The 27,811-nt window shown below is 37.5% G+C and overlaps 1 protein-coding gene across 1 annotated transcript in view; it reads left to right on the top strand.

Moving 5' to 3' along the window:
* The window catches only part of AATF (apoptosis antagonizing transcription factor), a 102,641-nt gene that overhangs the window by 30,235 nt on the left and 44,595 nt on the right, over positions 1–27,811 (top strand). The window contains exons 5-8 of the mRNA XM_027870526.1: positions 6,946–7,060; positions 11,664–11,865; positions 12,447–12,611; positions 16,028–16,111. Of these exons, the coding sequence (XP_027726327.1) occupies positions 6,946–7,060; positions 11,664–11,865; positions 12,447–12,611; positions 16,028–16,111 (566 nt within the window). The remainder of the gene's footprint in view (positions 1–6,945; positions 7,061–11,663; positions 11,866–12,446; positions 12,612–16,027; positions 16,112–27,811) is intronic.

Below are 27,811 nucleotides of genomic sequence, written 5' to 3'. Positions count from 1 at the left end.
GGTGAAGGGGTGTGTAAAATGAGAACATATGAGAGAGTATTAACAGAAAGGCATTCTTTGATTTACTGATACTGGCTCTCAGCTTTCTTGTTGGATTGATATGCTGTCGAATAATATATCTGCAGTAAGTAGCCTTTTTTTACTTGAACTTTTTTTATTTGGCTTGAATAAAATTAAGGGTCTTGTGAAGTATTTGAAAGTGGCCTTAAAAGTTAGGACCTTGCTGTGGAGGCCATCACAATTCCCAGATGTCCTACATGTAAAAATCCCATTTTGGTGTGGTATTTGTAGGAAGCAGCCTCAAACTGTACAGGTTGTCCTGTGGCTTCTGCCCTGTCTGGCTCTTGTTTCCAGATTTTAGATAGTGACATCTAGAAAGGCGACAAATTTGTTCCTGGCAAACTCAGGCAGGCTGGGGAGCCTGAATGGGTATTGGTCTGTGTACAGAACTGAACTGAACTGAAGATAGTGGTGGTCATTCCTGATAGGGCTCTATATTTGCAATTCGCTTTTTTCATGTAAAAAAGTATATAATTCACTTCACATATACACATTCCCTCTGGAGAGGAGGGGAGAGGCATAGTGGCTGGGTACTTTTATATACTTTGCATAAGAGAACTGGATTTTTTTCTGACCATTTCAGCCCATCCCATCTCTCCACCTCTATTCCCCCCCCCACTGGAGTGTACTTTTTTCCCTTTTATTTTTCACGTAGTTACTGTAAATGCTTTAAAAACTGGGAGCTACTGTGGAGTGTCCAGTTAATTGAGAAATTTTTAGCTTTTCCTCTTTTGATAAGCACTAGTGACTTCATATTTATAAGTATTGTTTATATCCTTCCCATTTCCTGTATCTCCCTTAAACATTTTTTTCCTTTTATTTTTCATAAATTAGCATATGTTTTATTTTCGAATCTGGCTTCTTGGAATAATTTATGCCTTTAAAACAGAAATGTATTGATTTTTTTTCTGTTATATACTTGTCTCTTTTCTTTAATTCTACTTGTTTCTGTTCAGTTCTTTTCTGAAGATTAGGTTTGAGAACGACAAGTTGAGAGCTTTGGTTGCATGTAAATAAGCATTTTGAATTGTTCAGCTCATATTTATTGTAAACCCACAGGGTGTATGGTACTAATTGCTAAAGGACAGGAAGTGGTACCGAAAATAGAACAGATAGTCTCTGCTCACAGAGAGCTTTTAATGTAATAAAGATAGTTTAAAATGAACAGGCCACTTTTACATGCAAGGACAGTGTTGTCTTTTATAATTTTAATTTTTTAAATTTATAAATTTATCACTTTAGGGACTTCTACAGTAAAGATACTTTCTACCAGTGTGGATTGGCAGCTGTTGTACAACTTACAGTCTTACAAAGTTGCCAGGGGCTCTGAGAAGTCATTTACCCAGTGTGTGTCAGAGGCTGGACTTGAACCCATGTCATCCTGACTGAGGCCAGCTGTCTCTGCAGAGCTGTCATTTTAAAGTGACCATGGGCAAGTCATTCTGAGCCTCAGTTTCCTTATCTATAAAATGGGACTGATAATACTACCTACACCACTACCTCACAGGGTTGTTGTGAAAAAAGTACTTTGTAAAACTTAAAGGCACTAACTGTATATAAATGAGTTGTTCTTATTGCAACAGGAGTAACCAGGTGATAGAACTCCTGGAGACATCTCCAACTTAACACGTCCAAAGCAAAATTTATCAGTTTTTCTTCTGAACCTTTTATTTTCCCAAATGTTCTTATTTCTCTGGAAGGCACCACCATCCTTCTGGCCTCCCAGGGTTGGAATCATATAGCGTTGACATTATCCTCAGCTCCTTGGGTCTCCTTCAGCTGCCAGATCTTGCCATTTCTACCTCTTACATCTTGACCTCTCTGCTTATTTTTCTACCATTATAGGTCAGACCCTCATCACTTCTCCTTTAGATTACTGTAATGGCTTCCTAATTGGCCTCCTTGTCTCTTTCCACTCAAGTTCATCCTACACATAACTGCTAACATGATTTTCCTTAAATGAAGATCTGATCATCTCACTCCCTTACTCAAACTCCTGTGGTTCTCTGTTGACTCTCGGATAAGATATAAACTTCTTGGTTTAGCTTTTAAAGTCCTTCATAATCTGATCCACTCTACCTACTTTTCCAGCTTCATTGTACACTACTTCCCCTCTTATAGTTTCTGATGCAGCCAAACTGACCTCTACCTGTTCCTCCCACATGATGCTCCACTTCTTTTCTCTGCCTTTGTACTGTCTATTCCCATGCCTAGAATTCACTACATCCTCATCTCCACCTCATAGAGTCCATCTCTTCATTCATGATGGAACTCAGGCACCACCTCTTACGTGAAACCTTTTCTGATCCTCCACTAACAACTGATATTGCCCTTCTTCTCAATCTGTTTTATATTTATTAACTTTTATTTATTCTGTGTATATTTATATATGTACTTCTATTTTTCCCCATTAGAATGTACACTTCTTCCAAGTAGGTATTGTTTTATTCTTTGTATTTCATCTCCAGTGTCTAGTACTGTGCCAAGCACATAGTAAGTGCTTAATAAATGTACCTACAATTAATAAATGTTGAGTGAGTGATTGATTGATTTGAATGAAATATTCTTTATTTCCTTTTGTCCAGTCTGGGAAGTTTTTGCGGTAGGTGAGAGCTTAAGTGTATTTAAAAGTTTTTTAAATTTTTTTATTCTGGATTTAATAAAGAACCAAAAAAGAACATTTCCCTGTACAAAGTAGAGCAGAAAAAGATTATTTGTGGAATTGAGAATCTCTCTTATGTACAGCATGCTTTGAAATACATACACATATAATAAATTCAGCGTATTACTTTTAAAACTGTCTTGCTTGTCGATTTTCCTTCTCAGCTTCCTTCTGTACATTTCCTTGCATTTAAAAAAATGCTTCAGTGAGCCCTTTTCTTTTTTTGACAGTACTATTACTAGCTTCCCTTTCCACCCAAATACTCTTCCCCCCAATAAAGAAAGAAAAACACAATCCTTTTGGCAAGTAGTAAGAAATACCCCCACCACCACCACCACCACCTCCCAATCTACATGTTTGCCATATCCAAAATTTATATCTCAGTCTGTTCCTTGAGTCCATCACCTCTCTATCAGGAGGTGGGTAGCAGGCTTCCTTATCTCTCCTTTGCAGTCATGATTAGTCATTACATTAGCCAAAGTTCTTAAGACTTGTAAAGTGTTTTTCCCCCCACAATGGTTTTGTTATTTGCAAAGTCTTCTCCTGCTGTTGTTCACTTAAATCTGTATCAGTTCACCCAAATCTTCCCAAGTTTCTTGGAAACTGTCTTTTTAGTAATTTTTCACAACCTAATATTCCATTACATTCATATAACATAATTTATTTAGCCATTCCTCAATTGGTGGACACTCTTTTTGTTTCCAGTGCTTTGCTACAACAAAAAAGAACTTCTGTAAATGTTTTTACATATAGGGCTTCCTAGGTGTAAGTCTAGTAGTGGTATCACTGAGTTTTTTAATTTATATTTTTCAAGTAAAAATTTTGGCTCATGGATAGGAAAGAAAATGTTCAACATATTAAGAGATAAAAGATTGTTTCTGCCAGGCTGGCATGGGAAAAAATGAGGAGGCTATTCAGATTGATATGGGCAAATGGGCAGGTCAGAAGCTCAAAAGAAAGGTAGAATAGACTTATAGAGGACTTTGAAACTCATGGTTAGAAGATAGTATAGGCTCTAGGATATCTAGGGTATGCATGCAAGAAGAGGGAGTTACAGTGACCTAGGTGAAAGATAATCATTACGTGGAAAAGATCAGTGACAGTGGACCTTGAGAAAAAGGGACAAATATCACTGATAATTGTGTGATAAGAATTGATGAGATTTAATGAGTCATTGAATATGCAGAGTAAAGGGATCTCCAAAAGGTGTCAGAGATCTTGAAGTTTCAAAAATAGATAATATATATTCATAAATAATAAATTAATTTAATTGATAACTAATTTTAAAAAATAATAAATAGACATAATTTCCAGCATAGATGATGAATTCAGGCGAGTTAGAAGAGAAAACTTGGAATTCCATTTTTGCTATGTTGTGTTAGAAGGAATGTTAGAACATTCACGTGAATATGGTGTGGGGAATATTGTTCAAGTGGAAATGGATCATAGAAAAGCACTTTGCAGGAGAGTGTAGCATGTCATTGGTGATAAACTGGCTGTTGACAAGGAGATGAAGGCTTAAGATACATAGTATGTTTAGAGGTAGAAGGGACCTTAGGACTATCTAATCCAACTACTTCAGGATTAAACTGAAGCCCCCAAAAGTCAAGTAAACATAGCTTGTCCAAGAGCTGACAAAGTTGGGGCTTAAACACAGGTCTCCTGGGATCTCAGTACAGTGCTCTTTTCACTATACTAGGCTGTATCTGGTTATGGGTTGAATGACCAGAGGTGGAAGAGCCCTTAGAGGCCATCTAGTTCAGCTGCTTTTTACAGATGAGGAACTAAGACCCAAAAAGGTAAAATTGAAAAGAAAATAAGTAGCAGAGATCAGATCAGAACCCGGATGTTTTGACTTGAAAACCAGCAGTCTTTCTATGTACTGTGCTCAGATCCCTTAGCTCTTTTTCTTTGTCCACAGACTCTTCCTCTAGTCTTTAAAAAAAATTTTTTTTTAGTTCTGAATTCTTTCTTCCCACCTGTCTTTTCTCTATCTGTTGAGAAAGCAAGAAGAACAAAACCTGTTACCTGTATGTATAGTCAAGGAAAACAAATTCCAGCATTAGCCATGTCCAAAAATAATATGCTTCAGTCTGCACTCTGAGTCTGTCACCTCTCTACCTAGAGGTGGGGAACATATTTTATCATGAGTCCTGTGGAATTGTGATTTGTTCCATTGTGTTGATCAGAGTTCAAGTTGTTTGTTTTTGTAATTTTGTTGTTATTGCATAAATTGTTCTCCTGGTTTTGCTCACTTCACTCTATATCAGTTCATACAAGTCTTCCCAGGTTTTTCTAAAACCTTCATCTCTTTCATCATTTCTTACAACACAGTAGCATTCCACTGTAATTTATTTAACCATTCCCCATTGGTAGGCACTCTGTCAGTTTTTAATTCTTTGCCACTATAAAAAGAGCTACTAGAAATATATTTTTTTAAATATATGTGCCCTTTTCCTTTTTGAGCTCTTTGGGGTATAGACTTAGTAGTGGTATTACTGGGTCAGAGGGTATGTACAGTTTAATAATTTTTTTGAAATACTTCCAAATTGCTTTCCAGAATAGCTGGACTAATTCACAGCTTTACTAGATGTGCATTAAAGTACCTATTTTCCTACAGCCCTTCCAGCATATGTCATTTTTCTTTTTTGGTCAACTTTGCTGATCTAATAAGTGTGAGGTATTAATGTATATTTCATTACTGGTGATTTAGAATGTTTTTTTTCACGTGGGTATTGATAACTTGGATTTCCTTCTGTAAAAATTGTCATTCTTCGACAATTAATTGGAGCATGGCTCTTCTTTTTACACATTTGAGTCAAATATTTAGGGATATAGCTTAGAAATAAATGAAACTTATGGAGAAACTTGCTGCAAAGGTTTTCTCCAATTTCCTCATTTTGCTTCTGATTTTAGCTGCATTGGTTTTGTGCAAAAACTGTATATGTAATCAGATTGTCCATTTTACTTTTTGTGAGTCTTTCTGTCTCTTATTTAGTCATGTGACTAGTAATTTCTTCCATGTTACTCTTAATTTGTTTTTGATGCTGCCTTTTATGTCTAAATCATGTACCTATTAGGAGCTTTTCTTGGTATATGATTTGAAATATTGGTCTCTGCCTAGTTTCTGCCTGACTACTTTCTGGTTTCCCAAAAGATGTTGTTGACAATAGATGATGATCAAAGATCTCAGCTAAGTTCTTGACCCAGTAGCTGAGATCTTTGATCTACCCCTAAGCTTAACCAGCTAGCAGCTTCATAATTGCAGTCTGTTAATAGGTGATAGCACAGTGTAATGACCAGTGTTAGACCTGGAGCTAAGAGACCTAATCTCAAATTATAACATTGATTAGCTGTGTGACCATGGGCAAGTCACTTCACCTAATTTTCTTCATCTGTAAAATGGAGTTAATCACCCATCTGATAGGGTGGTTGTGAGAAAAATCATTTTTAAAACTTAAAACATTAACTATGTAAAAGTGGGGAATCAGGTGATAGGATTAATCAACCCAAAGTCATTGCTGTTACTGCAAAAACAATTCAAAATCCAGGTTCTGCCTGCCAGCTTTATCTTATATGAATTTCAATAAATTACTCATTGATTAACTGAAAGAGTGAGGTTGACGAGTGAAAGAATGATAGCAGCTAAGATTCCCAAAGGAAGAAATCTACAAAGAGAAAAGTAGGGGTCTTAGAACAGGACATTGTAAGGAAGAGAGAATAGATAGTAGGAGAAGATGGTCAAGTCAGAGAGCATTTTTAGGGACACAGAGTTGCCAAAACAGATGGTAGAGGAACATTATTGAAGAGGTGAGAGGTAAATCATCAGACATTGATGCTTCAGAAACCAAGATTGAAGAGTGAAATGGTTAATTCTGGTAATACTAATTTATGTATTGATTTTTTATTACAAAATACTTTATATTATATCCCTATTGGACTTCACAATAGTGCTTTTGGAAATAGCAGTAGCTTCCTTTTCTAGTTAAGCTAACCAGGGCTTAAGAGAAGCAAAATGACTTTTTCAAGGTTACATAACTAGTCAGCGGTAAGAGAGGGAGAAGTGAATTATGTCAGAGACTTGCTAATGTGCACATGGACTATTTGCCTTTCCGATTATATGGGGAGAATGGCTCCCCATTTTCCTTGGTACCAGAGCTGTGTATTACTTGTAGTTGGGAAGTGATCAGCAGTTGTCATAATTGTGTGTGCTCTGTTTCTAGGCCACAAGGCACTTAAAGCATTGCTTAGGTCATTGGTGGATCTTCAGGAGGAACTGCTTTACCAGTATCCAGACACAAGATACCTCGTAGATGGAACAAAACCTAAAGAAGAAAGGTAAAGAAGGAATGGACCTGGGGGTGGGAGTGAGGGGGTCTGCTCCTTCCCTACTTTCCTGGTGGTATTTTATTATTTGTGAACAAGAAACCCTGACCTTTCCATATAGAGAGCAACACCTAATGTTTATGGCATTGAATAAGTATCTGCATGCATAGAAGACAGGATAGCTCGTGGACTTGCAGGATTAGTCAGTGCCTGCTCTGTGCAGAGCACTGAGTTAGACATGGGAGAAGTAGAAAGCTTCAGGACTGATCCCTACCCTCATAGAGTTAGTAATCTACAAGTTAGGGTTGGAGGAGGACATGCTTTTGGGGTGGCAGAACAGAAATAGACATCAATATCTGGGGTTACCTATATATATTTTTTTTTTTGAGTTACAGATTCTCTCCCCAGCCATTCAAAAGGCAAGCATAGTGACACCCACGATACGTGTGAAGTTATGCAAAATATATTTCTATAATAACTATGTTCCCTCAAACCCCCCCCCCCCCAAAAAGCAAGAAAAATAAAGTGGGAAAATATGCTTCAGTCTGTACTCAGTTCATCAGCTTTCTGGAGGTGGATAGTATTTTTCATCATGAGTTCTTTGGAATCGTCATGGATCATCCTGTTGATCAGAATAGCTAAATCTTTCACAGTTAATCATCCTTACAGTACTGCTGTTACTGAGTACAGTGTTTTACTGGTTTTGCTAACTTCACTTTTTATCAGTTCATGTGAGTCTTCGGGGGATACTTTTAATAAGCAGTGTACAGAATGAGTTTGGTAGGCATGGGGACACACTGGGAGATCAAAGAAGACTTTTCATGAATGGGGTTGTCTCAGGTTAGCTTTAAAAAAAGGGTAGAAATTCAGTAAAATGAATGAACGAAAAAGCATTTATTAAGCACACGCTGTGTCCCAAGTACTGGGGATGCAAAGCTGGGAATGGAGGGAGGATTTGTTTACAAATTAAGCTTCAAGTAAGAAGCTGGCCAGTGAGATGGTGATAAGAAACATTTTTGGAGTGACTAGAGAGTGGGTTTTGTGAGGCACTCAAGAGCAGCTTGGGCCCCATGATGGGAGTTCCAGAGCTGAAAGGGGAAGATGGACGTTGGCAAGGAAGGAATTATAGACATAGGAAAGAGCAGTCCCCAGGGCCTATAGCAGGCAAGTGTGGACATGCTTAGGGGAATTGTTTAACTTCATGGCCCTCAGGCGTGTGCAGAAGCCTTTTCTGAGATCAGCCTCAGAAGTCTAGGTGATGACATGTGATTGCGGAGGACTTTGCCAGGCCAAAGCATATTGGATTTTTAATTTTAGATATTTACTGTTTAAAAGACCGATTAATTTAGCATTGTGAAGCACTCTGGTCCATTACTGTAGAATCTCTGAATTACCATCTTCTTCAACATGATAAGGAGGATAATTCTTCTACAAGATTTTATTTCAACAACAGCTGCCTCACTCTCATATCTCCATCGGACAGATAGTTATTCCTTTTCAGCTTGCTTTGTTACTCTACTCCTCACTTCATGCTTGTCTTTTTTCCCCCTTTCCCCATGTTTATCATAAGGCCACAGGTTTAGCACTAGAAGGTGCCTCAGAGGGTTGTCTCATCCAGCTGATGAGAAAGCAAGTGAGAGGAGGGGGAAATGACTTGCCCAGGGTCACCTACATAATCAGTGATAAAGGTGCTCAAAAGAGAAGGAATTGGTCCCCTCTCCTGACCTTGACTGAAAACACTTGGACAAGGCAAAAGTGCTGGTATAGTTAGCTATTACAATGTGATTCATGAATGTAATGGAATACTGTTATAAGAAATGAGGAAATAGAGGATTTCAAAAAGACATGGAAAGACTTATGAACTGTGTGTGAAGAAGAAAAGACTATATATGAACTCACAGTGAAGTAAGCAGAATCAGAAGAACAATTTATGGTGTAACATCAATATTATACAAACAAATAATTTTGAGGACTTTTATAAACTGATAAAGAATGAAATGAGCAGAACCAGGAGAACAATTTATACAGTAACAACACTGTAAAAACAGACTATTTTGAAAGCTATAATAACCAAGACCAATACAATGAGAAGGACCAATGATCAATTAATTACTAACCATTATTAAGTACATACTATGTGCCAGGCACTGCTACGTATGACAGAGGGGTGATGGTTATAGTGTGTAGACTGAGCCATAATTTTTTTGTATGCAACCATTGAGGGAATTTGTTTTACGTGACTCTGCATATTTGTTACAAGAAGGTTTTGTTTGTTTGTTTGTGGGTGTTTTTTTTGGGGGGGGGAGTTTGTTTTTTTGTGGATCAGGAGGCAGGAGAGAGAGAGAAAGTAGATATTTTGTTCATTTTTTAAAAAGTTGGAGGGTTCTACAGATGTGGGATTGTTGCATGCACTTGCAGATGAGTCATTATGTTTTACGTAATCATTTTGCTTTGATACAAGAGTCCTCTCATGAAGTGGGAGTAATATCTGTTAATGTTTGAAATGTAAAAACCAAACACATCAATAAAACTTTTTTTAAAAGTTGAAGTTTGAGTTGCACAGATGCCCCTTTTGAAAATCCAACTATACGCAGCAGGTGTACATCTGTTGTGCTCCGTATTTGCCTTGATACTGCTGTCTGTCTTTTTGTCTTATTTCTTGGGGCCAAGGTATTGGGTGAGCCTGATGCTTCCATTTTTCGTGAATCGTTATTAGTCCACATTTCCATTTTGGCTTTTGATTAAAAGTTGTATTTGGGAGTATTCTTTAGTTTACTGCTTTTGAAATCCATTTTTTGATGTTCATCAATAATAATGCATCTGACTCTAATGTTATTAAAAGCCTTTACCATGTATTTACTTCTATTTCTGGTTTGTTGTACAGTCATTTTAGTCATGTCTGACTCTTCATGATCCCCTTTGTGGTTTTCTTGGTAAAGATACTAGAGTGGTTTGTTATTTCCTTCTCCAGCTCATTTTACACATGAGGAACTAAGGCAAATAGGGTTAAATGACTTGCTCAGGTTACACAGCTATTAAGTGTCAGACCCAGATTTGAACTCAGAGAGATGAGTCTTCCTGACTCCAAGCCCAGTGCTCTATCTACTGCACCACACCTCTGGTTAATTTTCTGAAATTCACCTAGTTTAGGCCACAAAGACAGATTGCTCAGTTTTCTTTTTATGCTTGTGAGAATGACCTCTTAGAAATAACCAAACCAAACTGCTCTTTTGGGTGTTCTGTGGCCCTGTCTGAACATGGCCTTTGAACAGGAGGGCCTAGTTGAAAGCTTGTCTAGTCTAACTAGACCTGACCAAAAATTTATTTCCCTCTCTATTATCTTTTGTTTTTATATCACCTAAATTTCCACATGCAGCCCTCCCCCTTTCCGAGAGACATCCTTCCTATATAATATAACAAAGAATTTTTTTTAAAAAAAGAAAGTAAGAGAAAGAGGAGGAAGAGAAAAATTAATCAGAATCAATCAGTACATCCAAATAAAGGGGGGTGTGATATATACAGTGTTCCACTGCCGTGTTCCTCTGTCCTCTACCAGAGTTGGGGGAACATGTTTTTTCATGACATTTCTTGTTGGCTATGTGATTTGTAATTTTGCAACATTTATTTTTGATTGTTTTGTGGTTGTACTTTCCACTTACATTGTTATAGTCATTGGTTCTGCTTACTTCATTTTGCATCATCAATTCCTGTAAATCTTTCCTTGGCCTCTCTGCATTCATCATATTCATCATTTCTTATAGCACAATAATCCTTTACATTCATATGCCATAATTTATTTAGCCCATTCCCCATTCGATTGGTGCTTCTTTGTTTCCAGCTATTTGCTACCGCAAAAAAGAGTTGTTGTAAATATTTTAGTATGTTCTTTTTTTTTTTTTTTAAATCTTATTAGTGACTCTCCTTTATTAAAACCCTTCTTTTTACCAGTGACTCTCACCAGGGTATATTTTAGTTGTGGAATCTCTAAGACAAAAGATGTGGGCATTTTGGTCACTTTATTTCCAAAATTGCTTTCCAAAATGATTGCACTAATTTACAGCTTCACCAACGATGGATTCATGTGTCAGTATTTACAAAACTCCTCTAATACTGCCTATTCCCATCTTTTGTCATCTTTGCCGATTTTATGGATATGACATGAAATCTCAGGGTTGTCATTTGCATTTCCCTTGTTATTAGTGATTTGGAACATTCTTTTATGTATTTGTTAAATCACTTGATTTCTCTTAATGAAGTCTAGTCTGACATTAGGTTTTTGGGTTATCACACTGCTAGTGGCTTAAAATTGAGCTTGTGCTACACTAAATATCCCAAGTTGTGGTTTGCTTGGTTTACTCTGTGGACATCCTACAAGTATGAGATGGTCTCAGCCTCATGTCCTTTTCCCATCACAGTTATTTCTTAACCACCCATCTACCAGAGAGCCTTCACTTGTTCTCTGCTACTTGTGCTAAGAAGTAGGTTGAATTAGCAGGGTGTCAGGCTCTGGGTCTTACCTCTCTGGGGTTCTCCCCTGATTCCTCACATATATAAGCCCTTTCTTTCCACTACATGATTTCTCTCAACAATGGGCCAATCTCTTTGTTTTTCCCAGTGAGGACGAGATCCCTAGTGAGGAGGAAGAGGCTGTGGTGGGGGAGTATCAGCAGAGGAGAGGCCCTCCCAAGAGAAAGCTGGAGATGGATGACTATCCCGGCTTTATGGCAAAGCGCTTTGCTGATTTCACAGCCTACAGGAACCGTACGCTTCAGAAATGGCATGACAAAACTAGATTGGCTTCTGGCAAGCTGGGGAAGGCAAGTATGTGTTGGGGGGTTGGTGTAGCATGTCTGTGCATGTACCTGGGCACATGGCCCCTTAGGGTAGGGCAGGAATGGTTTTAGGAAACTGACATTTTGGCTGTGTTGGATGGGAAAAAAATCACATTATGATAGTAAACAAGAATTCCTCTATGTGCCTTCCTTGCAGATGTAGGACATTGGGTTAGTTTCATGGTCCTTAGATCTCCTCTCTCCCCTTTAGACCTCATCACTTCATTGACCCAGAGCTATAACCATCACAGGCACAAGACTTTTTTTCCTTAGAAATACTAGATCTCTAGAAATTAAATTTGCTGAAAATGAAAAATACTATAGGAATCGTTGGTTCTTTATTATTAGAGGAAGAAAAAGTTGTTTGCCTAAGAGAGGGTGTTGACCAGGCCATTAAAGAGCTTTGGGTCTTTCTGAGGTTGATTTTTAAAGAACCAGCTGCCCCCAGATGTAGTTCTAAACAATAAGCAGCTGTGCTGACATGAAAAGATAGAGAAGCCAATGTTGCTGCGTTTAACCCTTGGATTTCTGCATTATCTGACGCTGGCTAATGTCGTTCCTTGCAGGGTTTTGGTGCCTTTGAGCGCTCAGTCTTGACTCAGATTGACCATATTCTGATGGACAAAGAGAGATTGCTCCGAAGGACACAGATGAAGCGCTCCGTGTACCGTGTGCTTGGCAGAGCTGAGCCAGTAGCTGAGCTTGTTCCAGAGAGTTTGCCAGGGCAGCCGGTAAGGGCTCTGTAATGGCGGCAGCTTATGGAGAACAATATCTGTGTGGTTAATTAGCTGAAAAGCTGAGCAGGTTCTTGTGGATATCATTATCCACAGAAAGTCAGCTTGTAAGAGAAGTATAGAGTGGAAAAACCAACTGAATGGATAATTGAGAAAGAGAAGAATACAGAGGATGGAAAAGTTGTGTTTTGTTTTTTTTTAAATGGGTCAGCTGAAATATGGGAACATTAAAACCTCACGTGCTTTTAGTTTTGAGTTTCGTTTGAGGCCAGGAGATATGAAGCAATAGAAATCCATGTTTTTGGTTGATCCTATAACATCACTTCTATAGAAATTTCTAATTTGGGACAGGTCAAGACTGTTGTCTGTGTCTCAAAGGCTTTTCCTGAACTTGTTTCCCAATCCACACTCTTGTGAACCAGTAAAATATGTAAATTCTATACCTTGGACTGTGCTACCATCATTCAGAGTATAGTGTGGGGCTCTCAGTGACTTGGGTGGTAAAGATAAAAGCAAGGCGGACACAGACAAGGAAAGGGAAAGGAGCAAAAGGAAGTTGCAGAGAAGAGGATAGTGACTTAGTTTTTTAAGTTTAGAGATTTTAGAAAGTAAAGAGTATTGGCAGTGTGTTTTGTGAGCCATTGAGTATTTGCCTTGGACCATTGCCAGTGAAAAGCCAGTGTTTGGGAAGCTCTCCTAGTGAAAAGAGGCTGAAGTTGGGATCATTAAATATTTTTATCACATCCATTGAGCAAATCAAATAGGTAGATGTCTGCCCGCTTGTGAATTTACATTTTAAAAGAGAAAGTGTGAGAGAGAAGAAGAGAAAATTTGGAGTTGTAGACTGTCTTAATACAATGCTTTCATTGTATTCAGGAGTAATTCCATATTCACAAAGTCCCCAGTCTACTTTATTAAATTCATTATAGCGTCTCCCTCTGGTGCATTTAAAAAAATAATTTTTATTGATTTATTTTGTTTTTATATCATTTAAATTTCTCCGATTTTTTACATTTTTAAATTTCTTATCCCTGCCCCTATCTCAGAGAGCCATCCCATATAGAATTTTTTAATAGAAGAAAAAGAAAACAAAAAAAAATCAGTATATTAAAAAAAAACCCAAAATATATGCAATATTATTCCACATCCATAAACCTCCTACCTCTGCAAAGAGGGTAAGAGTAGAGGAGGGAGGTATCTTTTCATATTTTTTCTTTGGAGCCATGTTTGTTTATCATTTTTGCAATGTTCACTTTTGACTTTTTTTATTCTTTCCATTTACATGGTTATAGGTATTGTTTATATTATTTTCTTGACTCTGCTTACTTCATCCTGCATCATTTCATGGAAGTCTTTCCATGCTTCTTTGTAGTCATCATATTTATTTTTTTTACAGGATAGTAATATTCTTTTGCACTCGTGTACCGCAATTTCCCCCACTTCTTTTTTAGAAAGTGTTATTGATTCTTTAAATATACATTTATATGTATAGTCACTTCTGAATAACTACATCCCTCCTGCCTAATAGAACCCACCCTTATAACAAAAATAGTTAAGCAAAATATACACATTAGCCATGTCTGACATCTTATGCCACATTCTGTATCTATAGTCAATTGCTTCTCTATCAAGGAGCAAATGAAAAAAATTATGTAAGATGCTTTGCAAAATTTAAGGAGTCAGTTATGATAATGGTGATAGAAATATATTTTGTCATCAGTCCTCTAGAGTTAAGATTGTATTAATCTGAATTCTGGTGACTTTTAAAAGTGTTCCTATACGTTATTGTGGTCAGCATCAGTTCACACAAGTCTTTCAAAGTTACTCTGAATTCCTTGTCTTTACGACTTAGATGGATTTGTAATCTCATCAGTGTAGGTATTCCCTCCATCCATGCCTGCCTCTCTTTGACTCATATATCCATAAGTTTGGCATGGAAGTCTACTTGATATGCTAGGGACCTTCCTTGATTTCTCTCGACATTGTGAGAGAACTACTGGGCTGTTATCAGTTTTCCCTCACTCACACCACAGGACCAAACTATCTTCTCTTTTGTTAATACTTTGATGACAAATCTTTTCCTAAAGTTCTTAATTTCTTGTTTGGTATGTGTTGCATTCTGCTCACAAACACCACTCATCTATCCTTTGCCTTGTGGATGATAATATTTTTTGGAAACTATCATGCTTCATGACTTAGAGCCATATAGCAACACAGGAAGAATATCAATATTGAAAAGGTAGGTCTTTGTTTCAAGGAGAAGTCTCTGGAAATCATTAAAAGAACTTTGCATTTTCCCAAGGCAACACATCCTATTCCCCTGTTCATTTCTGCATCCAATTCAATTCATTGTCTCTTTGTTCAAGATCAATATGTACTGATAGATGAATTTTAGAGATTGTTTACCTAACTGCATATCTGGACAGTAGGCATTTTTCATCCTCTTGGTTTTTCCTGTGTGTTTGGTTATATCAAACTCTTTTGAGTGGTTATAGATCTTGTCTTGGAGGCTGTGCACTGTTCCTGGATCTGATGCAGAGTCATTTCTTATAGTATTCTATTTCATTCACATTATTTTTCATCTCTCGTTTTATTTTACTTTTCATTTAACAAGCACTTATTTTCTCTTCTCACTCCTCCCAATTTAAAAGATAAAAAAGAAAACAAAGCCTTTGCAAGCAAATATTCATAATCAAATAAAACAAATTCCCAAATTGTCCATGTCCAAAAATAGTATCACATTCATATTAACACAGATACACAGACATAGGTGGGGTTTGTGATCTTGATTGTTGAAGGAAATGCATCAATGAGATAACAGATCTCTATTAATATGCCGCAGTTTGTACAGTCATTCACCTATCAATGAGCATCCACTTTTTTTTTCCTAATTTTTTTTGTTGTTAAAAATCTTGCTGTGAATATTGAGCCTTTCAGTCTTTGACCTCCTTGGGATATGTGACCATTAGTGAGTATTGCTCAGTCAAAGGATATTTTAGCCACTCTTCTTGAAGAATTTCAAATTGTTTTTCAGAGTGGTTGGACCAATTCACAACTCCATCTATAGTGTCTGTTATCCCATAGCCATTCCAACATTGATTATTTGCCAATTTGATGGGTATGTGATGAATCCTCAGAATTGTAAAAATCGTCTAATCAGATATCTTTGCCAAAATAAAATAAAATAAAATAAAAAAGACTTTTAATCTGTTATTTAAGCTAAATTTAAAATGAACGAGCTCAAGAGCCATTCCCCAGTAGGTAATTGGTCAAAAGACTTTTAACAATTTTCAAAAAGAAGAAATTCAGCCTATCAACAATCATAATGGGGGGGGCTGTATATCACTATTAATAAGAGAAATGCAAATTTAAAAATCTGCACACATTCTTCCCCCTTCTCTTTGCTGGTGCAGGAAATATTGCCTGAAGTCCCAGCCAATGCTCACCTGAAAGACTTGGATGAAGAAATCTTTGATGATGATGATTTTTATCACCAGGTATGTTTTTTAGACACTTTCATTTCAGTATATGTTTTGGAGTTTTGAGAAAAGTACCAGTTTGTGTTTTGGACTGGCAACCAGACCTTTGGGTTCAGTATTTGCATCCTGTGTGTATTGATTTAGTGAGTTTCTCTTTTATGGTATGAAAACCATTGTGCCTGTCTCATTAGGATTTGTTTACTGTACACCAAATTATGCACGTGGAACACTTTCAACTCTTTGATGGAGGGAGAAGAAGATTATTTTTTCCCAGCCACTTTGTGATATGTGACTATTTTTTAGTTATTTGGTTTTGTATTGTAGCACTGTTGTTAGGATGTAGAACAGGGCCTGGCATTTTAACACTCCACTCTGAATGTAATCCCAGCTCTGTTATTGTATATTTAGATTCTAGTCTTGGAGGCTTTTTCCTGTCTATTCTGATCAATTCAATGAGTGTTTATTGAATGTCTTCTATATACCCATAGAAATGAAAACATCTAACTTCTAAAATCATCCTAGTAAAATGTGTGAAGATGGAGAATCTCTAGGTGTGTAAATACCCTCATATGTAGCCACATCTCACACCCTTTTCCTCTTGAACCCTGATTTCTGAAATTTGTATTTGATTCTGTGGTGTTGTTGATGACTGTTGTATTAAGAGGTTTTTAATGTTCAGGCTGCTCTGCAGAAGTAAAGTTTATTTACTATAATATTGGTTTTCTTGATGTGTCACATTTCTTATTGAATGGGCTTCAGCATTTTCCCTATTGTCTTCAGGTTGTACCTTTCCTAGTTCAAAGGATGATCAGAGTGCTATTCAGAATTGAGAAAGCTGATTTTTATCAAGGTTTTTTTTACCCTTGTAGAATTCTGAGGTGGCTGAAGAGGTTTAGCCAGAAAAGCTTAAAACTGTTTGTTGCAGGTATGACCAATGACTACACTTATTAAAATACAAAGATTCCAAAAAGCATTTTCTCTAGAAAGTAAGTGAATATTGTAGAACCCAAAGAATAAACCAATTCTATCAAGGGATTGTTCTGCCTTTGCCCTGCAGGGGAAAAAAATAAGAGTCCCCCATTACTCTCTCATTCCATTTACTCCATAGCATTCTTTTATAAAATTGTAACTGTACATGAATCTTAAGAGTGATGGTGAGGGGGCTGGCTAAGAGGGATTGGTAAGGCCTCTGGTAAGGCCTCAGGTGTTCTCACTCAGAGTTTCCTGATTCTTTTTTTCTTTTCCCTTTTTTCTCCTTCCCTGTATTCTCTTGTCAGCTGAATAGGGACCTCTGTTCTGTTCTGGAGTGTCTACAGAATGGCATGATCTGGGATATTAATGCTGGATAATTGTGTGAGATCACGAGAGACAATCAGAAATGTTCCAATCCCCATTAATTCAAGTGTGTATTGTTAGATAGAAAGTGCATCATAAATTAAATGGCTTAATAAAACAAACTGAAATTACTAGGGAGAAGATGCTTCCACAGGCAATCCTTAGGCTCTAACAGTTATTTATTTTTTTTTTTTTGGCCTGAAGAGACATTTAAAGAGAAATAGCATTAGTTGATTGGCCCTTCATCCTGACTAATAATTTTAAATTCGATAAATTCTGATTTCAGAGTTATGACGAGTCACATCTTAGCTTTTCCCCTTGCTGGTTAATTGGGGTGCTGGGGTTAATCTAAATTAAAACTTAAACTAATAGAGGTCAGTGAGGCAGCCGAAACACCTGAGTAAAACAAATGGGGCTGCCAGGCGCAACTTTATCTTGGCTGTTTCCCAAGAGGGAAGTGGCAGCAAATTGGAGTTGTTTCAGCCTTCTGTAAAGGTGAATGATGGGTGACACTTGTTAATGTACAGCATCTCCGGAAGCATTCCAGATTGCTTTGCTACTGTACCAACTGCTGCCATCCGTGCACAGTCAGTAGGAACAGGACCAGTTGCCAACATCTGGCAGCACAGCAAGGAATGGGTGCAAGTCTTGAAACCCCGCAGACTCTAAATATGGTGCTTAGAACTGTGCAAGCTTTAATCACTTACCACTCTTTGGCAGCAGGCTACGACAGCTTATCCTAGCCTCGTACATCACACACCGACATCTGCTGAGCCGCAAGGCAGCTGCACATTCATTTTCCTTTCTTGCTTTTTTCTATTTGCCTCCTACTCCTCTCCTTTCCCCTTTCGCCCCCTCCCTTCAGCTTTGCTCCCCCTTCCCAAAATGCTTCTTGGGAGAGATGATCTGTAAAGATTACTGCTTCATTGTGTGCAAGTAATTGTGGGAATGCCAGGCTCTTGACAGACACAACGTAGCACCTGTTCTGCTGACCTGGTTAATTTTTTCTGTTGAGTGGGATTTGCCAGAGATTTGAGCTGAAGCCAATTCAATGATAAGGCTGAAGAAAATGGCTGTGTGTTTTCTGTCACCTCCCAATTAAATTGGTTTCGTAAAGTGCTTTCCTTTATTTGTCAGTTTAGTAAGCCAGAGCTAGGTATTGCATTCAGAAGTGGTACAATGTATTACAATGGGCTTGTGAGGTTTTGTTTTTGTTTTTCATATGGTCTCAATGAAGAGCTTGTATAATACACCTTACAAGTTCACTTCTTTTTTGACCAAACTTAAAGCCCAGACTTTTTGGATCCTTGTGTTTTTCAAGAAAGAGATTATAATTGTATTGAATTTTAATGTTCACTCTAAGAACATTTCAGAGGCATACTTTGTTAATTCAGGTGTCATGAAATTGTGCAAATGTCCTAACAGCTCCACTCCCTGCTAAGGGACTTTAGTTACTGTAGTTTTAAACAACACCTTTTTTGGAAATCCCTGAAAAGTATTTCTTAAATTTGCCTTCTTTAAGATATAAAGAGACTTTGTGGTAACATAGCGATACTCAGTTTTTAAACTAAGCAGAGTTTAATTTATGTAGAACCTTTTAAAAGTTTTTCCTTTAGATGAATACCAGCTTACTTAGCTGATGTCAATGGATATTTTTAATTAAAAATTAGTTCTGCAATTTTGTGTTGGCTAGTAGTTTGATATATACTTGATAATGGAGATTTGATAAAGGGAAATGAAATGTTCACTTACTGAAGGGTTCTATTGATCATACATACTCCAAAAGGAATTGTTTTACTTGGGGTTAACCTGCTTTTTTGTTAGTACCAGACCTCTTCCCTGAGAACACTTAGACCTACCTACAAACAATCAAGAATTTTTGTAAACTTTGATAGGGAAGGAGGGAATATTCTGTTAATTCCTATATACTCTCACAATTTTGTAACTGAACTTTCTATCCATAAGACCTACATCTGTTTTTCCTCTTATTATTTATTAGAGGATTTTCTGATTCAGTAAAATTTGCTTTCTTGCAGGTGATTTGCCAAAGCTTACGACATTAAAACTATACAGAGTATCTTCTTTTACTTCCATTCTTTTTCAGAAGTCTGTAAGAAAACTTAAGCTAGTTTGTTTACAGCCCATAGGAACCAATTGAACTGAGGTGTATACAAATCGATGCTTGCATTTCTGAGGGCTCGTTAGGCTTTCGCATGTTGCTCCTGGCTCTGTTCAGTTTTTTACTGGCTATTCCCATCATTTTGTATTGAACTGTCAGTGTAGAGAAAAGCATAATAGGTTTTGCTCTTCTGGTGCCCAGCTTGATGGGTTAAATTTCTCCTCTGATTTGCTGTCAGGACATGTCTATGACTGTCCTTGGTCACATGCTGGGTTTTTGTCTCCCAGGCATTTGATAATGCCATAAACAAGTAATTACTAATCCAGTGAACTATTAAGAGTCAATAATGTTGAGAAATAGAGAAGAGGCAAGCTTTCTGACAAGATGGTTTACTTTAATTAAATTGGTGAGTGATTAATATGGACAGTTGATCGGGTTGCTTTAATTGGATGCATTTAGATTTTTGTGTGAATAAGAGATGTTTTCAAGCCATTCCTAAGGTTAGTGGCAGTAGCATTCTTATTGTTGTTGTGTATCTTTCCTATGATAGGTTGATAGTTAACAACATTTTGAAGTTTGATTTGAATCCTCTCCTTAATGAGGTGTTGGAAGAAGAGCAAATTTTTGTTGTTGAGAACATCTCATTTTTTTAAGGTTGTTTTCAAGTAATTCTGTCATTTGGTAGGTCTAAGTAGTGTCTCTCAAAAGTTTATTGAAACCTATTATAAATAGAAAGACCTTTATAGTAATTTTTAAAAGTTGCCATATATAGTATGTAGACTAGAATGATTGAGATTGAAAAGATAGTTAGGACCTGGACTAATAAGTTTTTCTTTTTATAGAATGGCTATATTAAAAAAAAAAATCCCAAATAACCAAGCCAACTAAATAATCACATCCCTCCCCCCCGCTCTCTCTCTCTCTCTCTCTCTCTCTCTCTCTCTTTCTCTCTACGTGTGTGTGTGTGTATGTGTGTGTGACCATAAGATTTTAGTAATAATAGTCATTTTTCTAAAAAAAATTCTGCTTAAGATGTATGTGGTTTTATTTTTGGTGCAATGTGTCCTTAAAAAATCTTTACAGAAAATGCTGCCATTTGTAGGTCTGTCAACTTTCAGATCCAAATGGCGCATCAGTATTGGCATTTGATCGATAGCCTGTGCTTACTGTAATGTGGTCTGCACAGGATGGAAGGCTCAAAGTCACACTTTAAATGCAAGGCCCGGAAACTTCATCAAATAGCAGCTGAGAGGGAAGGTACACATGAATGGTCCCTCATTTCTTCCGGTGTTCTTGCTTTGAGAAGCATCAGAGCATGACTTCACTTAACTTTAAAAAAAAAAAAAAGGTCTAAAACAAAGGCAAAACTAAAGCATAAGATACTTCATGGGATAAGCCAACAAAGAGTTGACTGGAAGCTGTTGAGGAAACTTTTTCAAACAAATAGTATACAAGGACTTTGCTAAGCAAATACATGGCCAAAACAGCCTTGTTACTACTTAATAAGCATTAATAAGTTGTCAGCTGGTTACATGTAAATTAAACAAAGGCTTCTGGCAATCTTTTGATGAAGAATTTGATGCTCCTCAAGAATCATGGAACTCTACTAATTACCATTAAATTAAGCTAGTGCCTTAGTATTAAATATTGCTCTTATAAGTTAACTGTCATTTGAACATAATGCCTGACAATGTAAGAGTTTGAAAGTTGTCTTCCTGGAGAGTTAGCTACCAAGGATCTAAGTGGTCTAGTGTTTGAATCCTATGTGAGAGCTTCCCTCAACGGTGTGATGGAATCAGAAGGTTAGTGCATCCCTCTGCACTTCTGTGTTCTTGTTAGATCCCATTACATGTACGTTACATCTTGCTTTGTAGCATAACCCAGAGTTGTATCATTTTGTAAGTGTGCATCTGATTTTGCATAGTCTTCTGACACATTTTCAAAGGAGGGAGGAAGATTGTCTCAGTGACCTTATTAAAATTTGAGTGGAGAAAGTGAACCAAAAGGAGAAATCGCTTCTCTAATATTAAAACTCAACCTAGTTTAGTTTTTAATAATATCACATGTGCTCATTAGCAGCAGAATACTTCTTTACAAACACCTGATGGATTTCCTAAAGGCATTTATCTCCCCATATTAATCAGAATAATCTTAGGAGTTCATATCTGATAAAAGGCCAGAATGATGCAAGTTCCCTCCTCTCCAAAATTGTAAACCATAGTGAGAAGACAAATGTAGGTACTAGTTCACAAAGCAGATTATTTCAGATGAGAAAGTTCTTTAGTTTTGTTCCAGTTTGTCGTCTTCTTATAGGCTATAACTTGAAGAATAAGTTGCAATAAGTTCTGGAAGTCCTCCTGATAGAATCTTATGAGTTATGGCTATAAATGATTTTTCTATACATCTTTTAGAACATAAATGCAGCATTTTAGGCCCTTAAAAAGAGAAGTTAGCACAGAGTATCCTGAATGAGATAGTAAGCAGGGGTCCTAAGCTATAATCACTTTCCTTATTACAGTAAGACCCACTGAGATCATTGCCCCTTTTTGCACAAGTGAGAAATAGTAGGGCTAGTGAACTCACCTAGACCTTTGTATAGAGTTCATTTTAGAAACATCTTTTGTCTGCTATTTATTTATATGGGAAGTGGGGAAGGAAGGAAATAGAATCTGACTCAAATAGAAAAAAGGTAATGTTGAAATTGCTTAATTCTTACTCTGTCTTCACACATCAGGGCTTAATGCTGATGGTGATTTACTTACACTTCCTAGTTAATAATTAGACATTGGGAGACACTATATATCACAGCTAATGAAATAGATGGGATCTGATGAGAAAGTTTTCTGTTTTGACTAATAAATTTTAGCCTCAATGGCCAAGCTTAGTGAAATATTAGAGCTTTGCAATTATTTTAGAACTTTATGCTGAGAAAACAGTGTTACTTTGCTCAGTAAATGAATTTATCATTCATTTGGAATCACAAGCCTTAGATAGCTCTGGAGTATAGGCAGACTGCAACGGTGTGAATCAGTAAGCAGAAAAACTAATCAAATCCTTAAAGACCAGAGGCAGTGAGGCAGAGATAGACAGACTTTTCCAGTAGTAGCCTCTAGCTATATCCCCTTTTATTTTAGTAACCAGCAGTAGGTAATTTATAACTTCACTATTAAGAGTTATACTAATTATAAGATGTTTAGTAGCTTTTATTTGTGTATTCTGATTTCTCTGCTTGCATTTACCTTTCTGAAAATATTGTCTTTTCCCTTTCAATAGTTAGATGGCCTTCTCTAGTCACCATGTCATGAAGACTGTTATTTAACAGTACTAATGTAGTTTTTATCCACACTGAGGAACAAAGAATTGCCTGGCCCATGATCACCCAACGTAAAAATGTAGCAACTTCTAATTTGTATGTCTGGCCTCTTTTAATATTAAGACTAGTTACTTCTCTAGGTCTGTTTGTGTGCTAGCCATTGTAGGTACTTGTTATATTTCTAAGACTGGACTAGACCAAGCTAATGAGTCTTTTGGTAGAAAGTCATGTCTAAGATTGTAAGATCTATATGAACCTTCAAAGTCTTAGCATTGTTTTCACTAACTTGACACCACAAACCTTTATTAAAGCACTTCTGTATGCCAGGTCCAGTGCTAGAGATACAAATACAAAGACTGAAATAGTCCCTCCTCTCAAGGAGATTACATTCTAATGGGAATGGGGTTGGGAGGAGACAAAAAGTAAATATGTATAGAGGGGAGGAGTATATACAAAGTAGTTAAACACAAGGTAGTTGGAGAGAGGGGACACTAGCAGTTAGGGGATCAGGAAAGGCTTCATGCAGAAGATGATGTCTGAGTTGTGAGGGGGCACTCTGAGGCAGAGATAAGGAGGGAGTGCAGTAAAGGCATGAAAGATGGCCATTTTAGGAGTGTGAGGAACAGAGTGAAAGCCAGTTTGGCCAAATCACAGAGTGCAGGATTGAGAATCATGTACAATGTGGCTGGGAAGAGAGGTTCACGTGGTAAAGGGTTTTAAAAGCTAAATGGGGAGTTAGTTTAATCCCAGAGTAATAGAGAGCCCCTGGAGTTTGATAGGGGAATAACACAGTCAGATCTGTGCTTAAGAGAGATAACTTTGGTAACAGTGTGTAGGAAGGACTAGAGCAGAGAAAGTCAAAGAGACCAATTCATTAGGAGACCATTGAAGTAGTTGTGATGAAAGATAATAAGAACCTGGAGTGGCTCAGTGAGTACAGAGAAGGGGTCAGGTACCAAAGATGCTGTGGAGTTAGAAATGGCAAGATTTGGCAACTGATTGGCTCTGTGGGCTAAGGGAGTATGAGGAGTTGACAGTAATGGTGATGTCTGATGAATCTCAGGGACTAGAAGAATGGAGGTGCCTTCAACAGAAATAAAGGTGTTAGAAGGGGGAGCTTGGGAGAGGGTAAAGATAATATTTCTGTTTTGGACATATGAGATGCCTCCAGGGTGTCCAGTTTGAAATGTGCATTTGGTAGCTGGTCGTAATGCAGTTCTTAAGCTCAGGGGAGAGACTGGGGCTGGATATATAGATCTGAGAGTCATCTGCATAGAAATGATAATTAAACCCATGGGAACTGATGAGATCGCCAGGGGAGTGTAGAGAGAGCAGGACAGTGTCTTGGGGACACTGGGAGCATGATATAGATGATGAGGCCAGCAAAGGAGACCAAGAAAGAACAGTCTCAGACATGTTGAAGGAGAACCAGAGAGAGTGGTGTCATGAAAACCTAGAGAAGGAGTATCCAGGACAAAAGGTTGGCAAATATACTGAAAAGGATAAAGGCTGAGAAAAGACCATCCATCAGATTTGATAATTAAGATATTATTGGTAACTTTGTTATTTTTTTTTTATTTTATTTTTAGGCAATTGGGGTTAAGTGACTTGCCCAGTGTCACATAGCTAGTAAGTGCCAAGTGTTTGGTCTGAGGCCGGATTTGAACTTGGGTCCTCCTGACTTCAGGGCCAGTGCTCTATCCTCTGCGCCAGCTAGCTGCCCACCCCCCAATTGATAACTTTAGAGAGAAGTGCTTTAGTTGAATGATAAACCTTATTTTTCCTGATCTATAAAATGTATTGGACAAAGTGAGCTCCAAAGTCCCTTCCAAATCTAACATTTATTTGGTGATAATGGATTTCCTAGATCATAGTAAGTGGGTTATTCACAGCATAACCCCTTACTGTTGGAAGAACTACCAGTACTGACCAAGTCCCTCCCTTTTTAACTACTTCTAGCTCTCTGATAAGACCAGTTCCCTGATGCTGATTCTTTCCTTCCCCTCAAAAGATGAGGAGGCTTTTCCTAAAAGAAGACAAAGCAGTCTGGGACCTGATTAAGCTTCCCTGGCTTACCCAATGTAGCTTCCTGGTCATTCAGAGCTAAGGTGTCATATGTGGCCCACAACGCTCTTGAGTATGGCCCAAACCAGATTAAAATGTAATTAGGAGGATTTAACAAACTAAATAAAAACAGAACAAAACATAGATGATATTAATATGTGGTTCTAAGTCAATATGTGGCTCACAGGGATCCTTATGTATGGTTTGGAGGCCCTTGTTTCTATCTTGAGTTTGGCATCACTGACCTAGGGGCATAAAACAAAAGTTCTAACTCCGCGAAGTCTAGGCCTCTCAGAGTTGGTGGGTGCCTAAGACCATGTCCATGCCCTTACCGCCTTCTGGCCAGACGAGTTTCCAAATGGAGATGAGGGCGGCTGTGTCCAGAGCAGCAAAGTGCCACTGGATCCTTGCTGTATCAGGGCAAAATAATCCTCCTGCTTGTTAAATGTTCAGTGATTTCATCCCAACATTGAAACTGAACTAATTTGGAGCTGCACCTCCAAGAGTAGCCTAGAAAGCCCCAGAAAATAGAGTAAAAGTTATTCTCCAGAATCATATCCAGAAAGAAGAGGCCATTGTTCTGGACAGTTTTCTAATCTACAAAAATGAGGAATCTCTACTCTAAGAAGGTATTGGGAAGATTAGGTTACTTCAGCAATTAATAATCAGGAGAGTTAGTGTAGTATAATGGAAAAAGCATTGGACTTGGAATTTGGAAAGACTTGCCTTTGACACTTAAGTGACGTACCTGTAGTCATTTAGCTAACCTCTGAGCCTCAATTTCTCCACCTGTGAAATGGAGAGGATAACAACAGTACCTACTTAATAGGGTTGTTGTGAGGCCAAAGGAGATAATATGGATAAAGTGTTTTTCTTACCTTAAAGAGCTCTATTAGAGCTCTTTTTACTATTGTTCTCATTATCAGGTTCACCCCTCCAAAACTTGGTCAAATTAAATGAGGAAATAGTGATCGCCTGTCCATTCCTAATCCAAATCATCACAGATAAGTTTAGTAAAGTGATAAGACTCTTATAGTTAGCATATTGTTTTTCAGGCATTGATTTGTTCATTTTCACGGATTTTCCTTGCCCCTGACCTTTCCTTCTTTCTACTACCTATTTCTTTTTTGGCCAATCTGCAACTTATATCTATAGAACCTTTCTGTGAAGAAGAGAGGTAAAGGAACTCAAAGGCCCCATTTTATGTGTTACCAATTTTGGTCATTTGGATATGGAAAAATTTTAATCTGTTGTCTCAAGTTGAGATTTGGGATTAGATTACTTGTGGATTTCTCTCTCTGTGCTATACTTGAATTTTAGTAACACAAATAATTAAGAGTCACAGTTGGTCCAGAGTTGCCCAGAAATATGTTCTTGAAAAACACTGAAACTTGGAACCATGTTATGTAAGTAAGTTGGGGGCAGAGTAGTACAGTGAACAGAGTGGTGGATTTGGAATTAGAGGAGCTGAGTCCAAATTCTGGATTAGCCTTGCTTCACTTTATGAATGACTGGGCAAAGAACTTAGTGTCTCTGGTTCTTACTTCCCTCATCTTTACAGTAAAGGGGTTGGAATTTATAGCTCAAAATCCATAATCTTATGAAAGCATTAAGTCTATGAAATGTTGGAAAATGGGGACTTGTGTCCAAGATTTGATAACCTCATTTCATAAAAAAAGATATTTAAATATGCAGTATGGTAATGGGGAAAACAGCTCTCTTGAAACAGTACTCACAAATTAAAGAATGCTACAAGGTAAAAAGAGGGACACAAAAGGAAAGGTAGAAGAAGGCTAGAGATCCTTCCTCACCTTTAAAAGCCAGATAAGAAAGGAGAGGAAGGACAAAACTAACAAAGATTTCTCTTAGGATGTGTGATAGATGGTAAGTTGTCATATGTTATACTAAATTGCAAAGTTCTTTTGGGTTGAGTTCTTTTTTAAAAATACAGCTGCTTCCTGGGAGAGTCTGATAATAATGACTGCACACCCATATGTAATACTTTGATATTTACAAAGAGTTTTGAGCCACAATGTCCCTGTGAGGTATGTAGTTAAAATATTACCAACTCCATTCTGCAGAAAAGGAAATTGAGTCTCAGAAAGGTTAAGTGATTTATACTTGCTCCACCATCTGGTAAATAGCAGAACAAAAATTTAAACTCAGTTCTCTATTTCAGCGCTTATTCCACTATAAAAAACATCTAGACTCCATTTGCACCTTAGTTTGACTACTTTAATTTGATTGCTAACATCAAGCTAAGCTGTGTGAATGGGGGAATTTTGATTGGGAGGTAGTGAAGGAAGAATGAAGTAGAAGAAATTTTTGGAGGTTAGGGCACTTTTTTTTTTTTTTTTTTTTTTTTGAGATGGGGGACACCAGCTATGGACTGGAGTCCTAGATTAAGGAGTTGGGACAGCCAGAGGATCACCCAGGGGCACTTGATGACTAGAGGGTGAGTTAGATAGCATGCCAGAAAATATGAGGAAGAGCACAAAAAGGGAGATGGAGGGCACTCCTGATGGTAGCAAACATTGGTTTTTCACTGGAAATAATCTTGTTACCAATAAACATCATTTCAGTGCCCACTTAGGTAGATATCTAGTGTGTTCTGTAAATGTCAAGTATTGTGTAAATTGAAACATTGGTATTGCCATATAAAGCATGGAAAGGTATCCTCCAACTAATATCATTAAATTGTTCTGTGAAAATCTGATGTTGGACAGCAAACATTACAAAAATCAGTTGTTTCCATAGGAACAATGTTGTTAATGGGTGCTGGCCTGAACCTTACAGTGGGGTTTCTGGGCCATTAAGTGAGATTTGGCAATATACCACATTAATAACATTGTATAAAATGATGTTGCCCAGGCAGCACTTTACCATG

The sequence above is a fragment of the Vombatus ursinus genome, unplaced genomic scaffold (genome assembly GCF_900497805.2).
Source record: "Vombatus ursinus unplaced genomic scaffold, bare-nosed wombat genome assembly UNPS02014797.1, whole genome shotgun sequence".
Taxonomy (NCBI): Eukaryota; Metazoa; Chordata; class Mammalia; order Diprotodontia; family Vombatidae; genus Vombatus; species Vombatus ursinus.
Note: the sequence above shows the minus strand (reverse complement) of the source record. Positions and strands in the feature narration are given on the sequence as shown.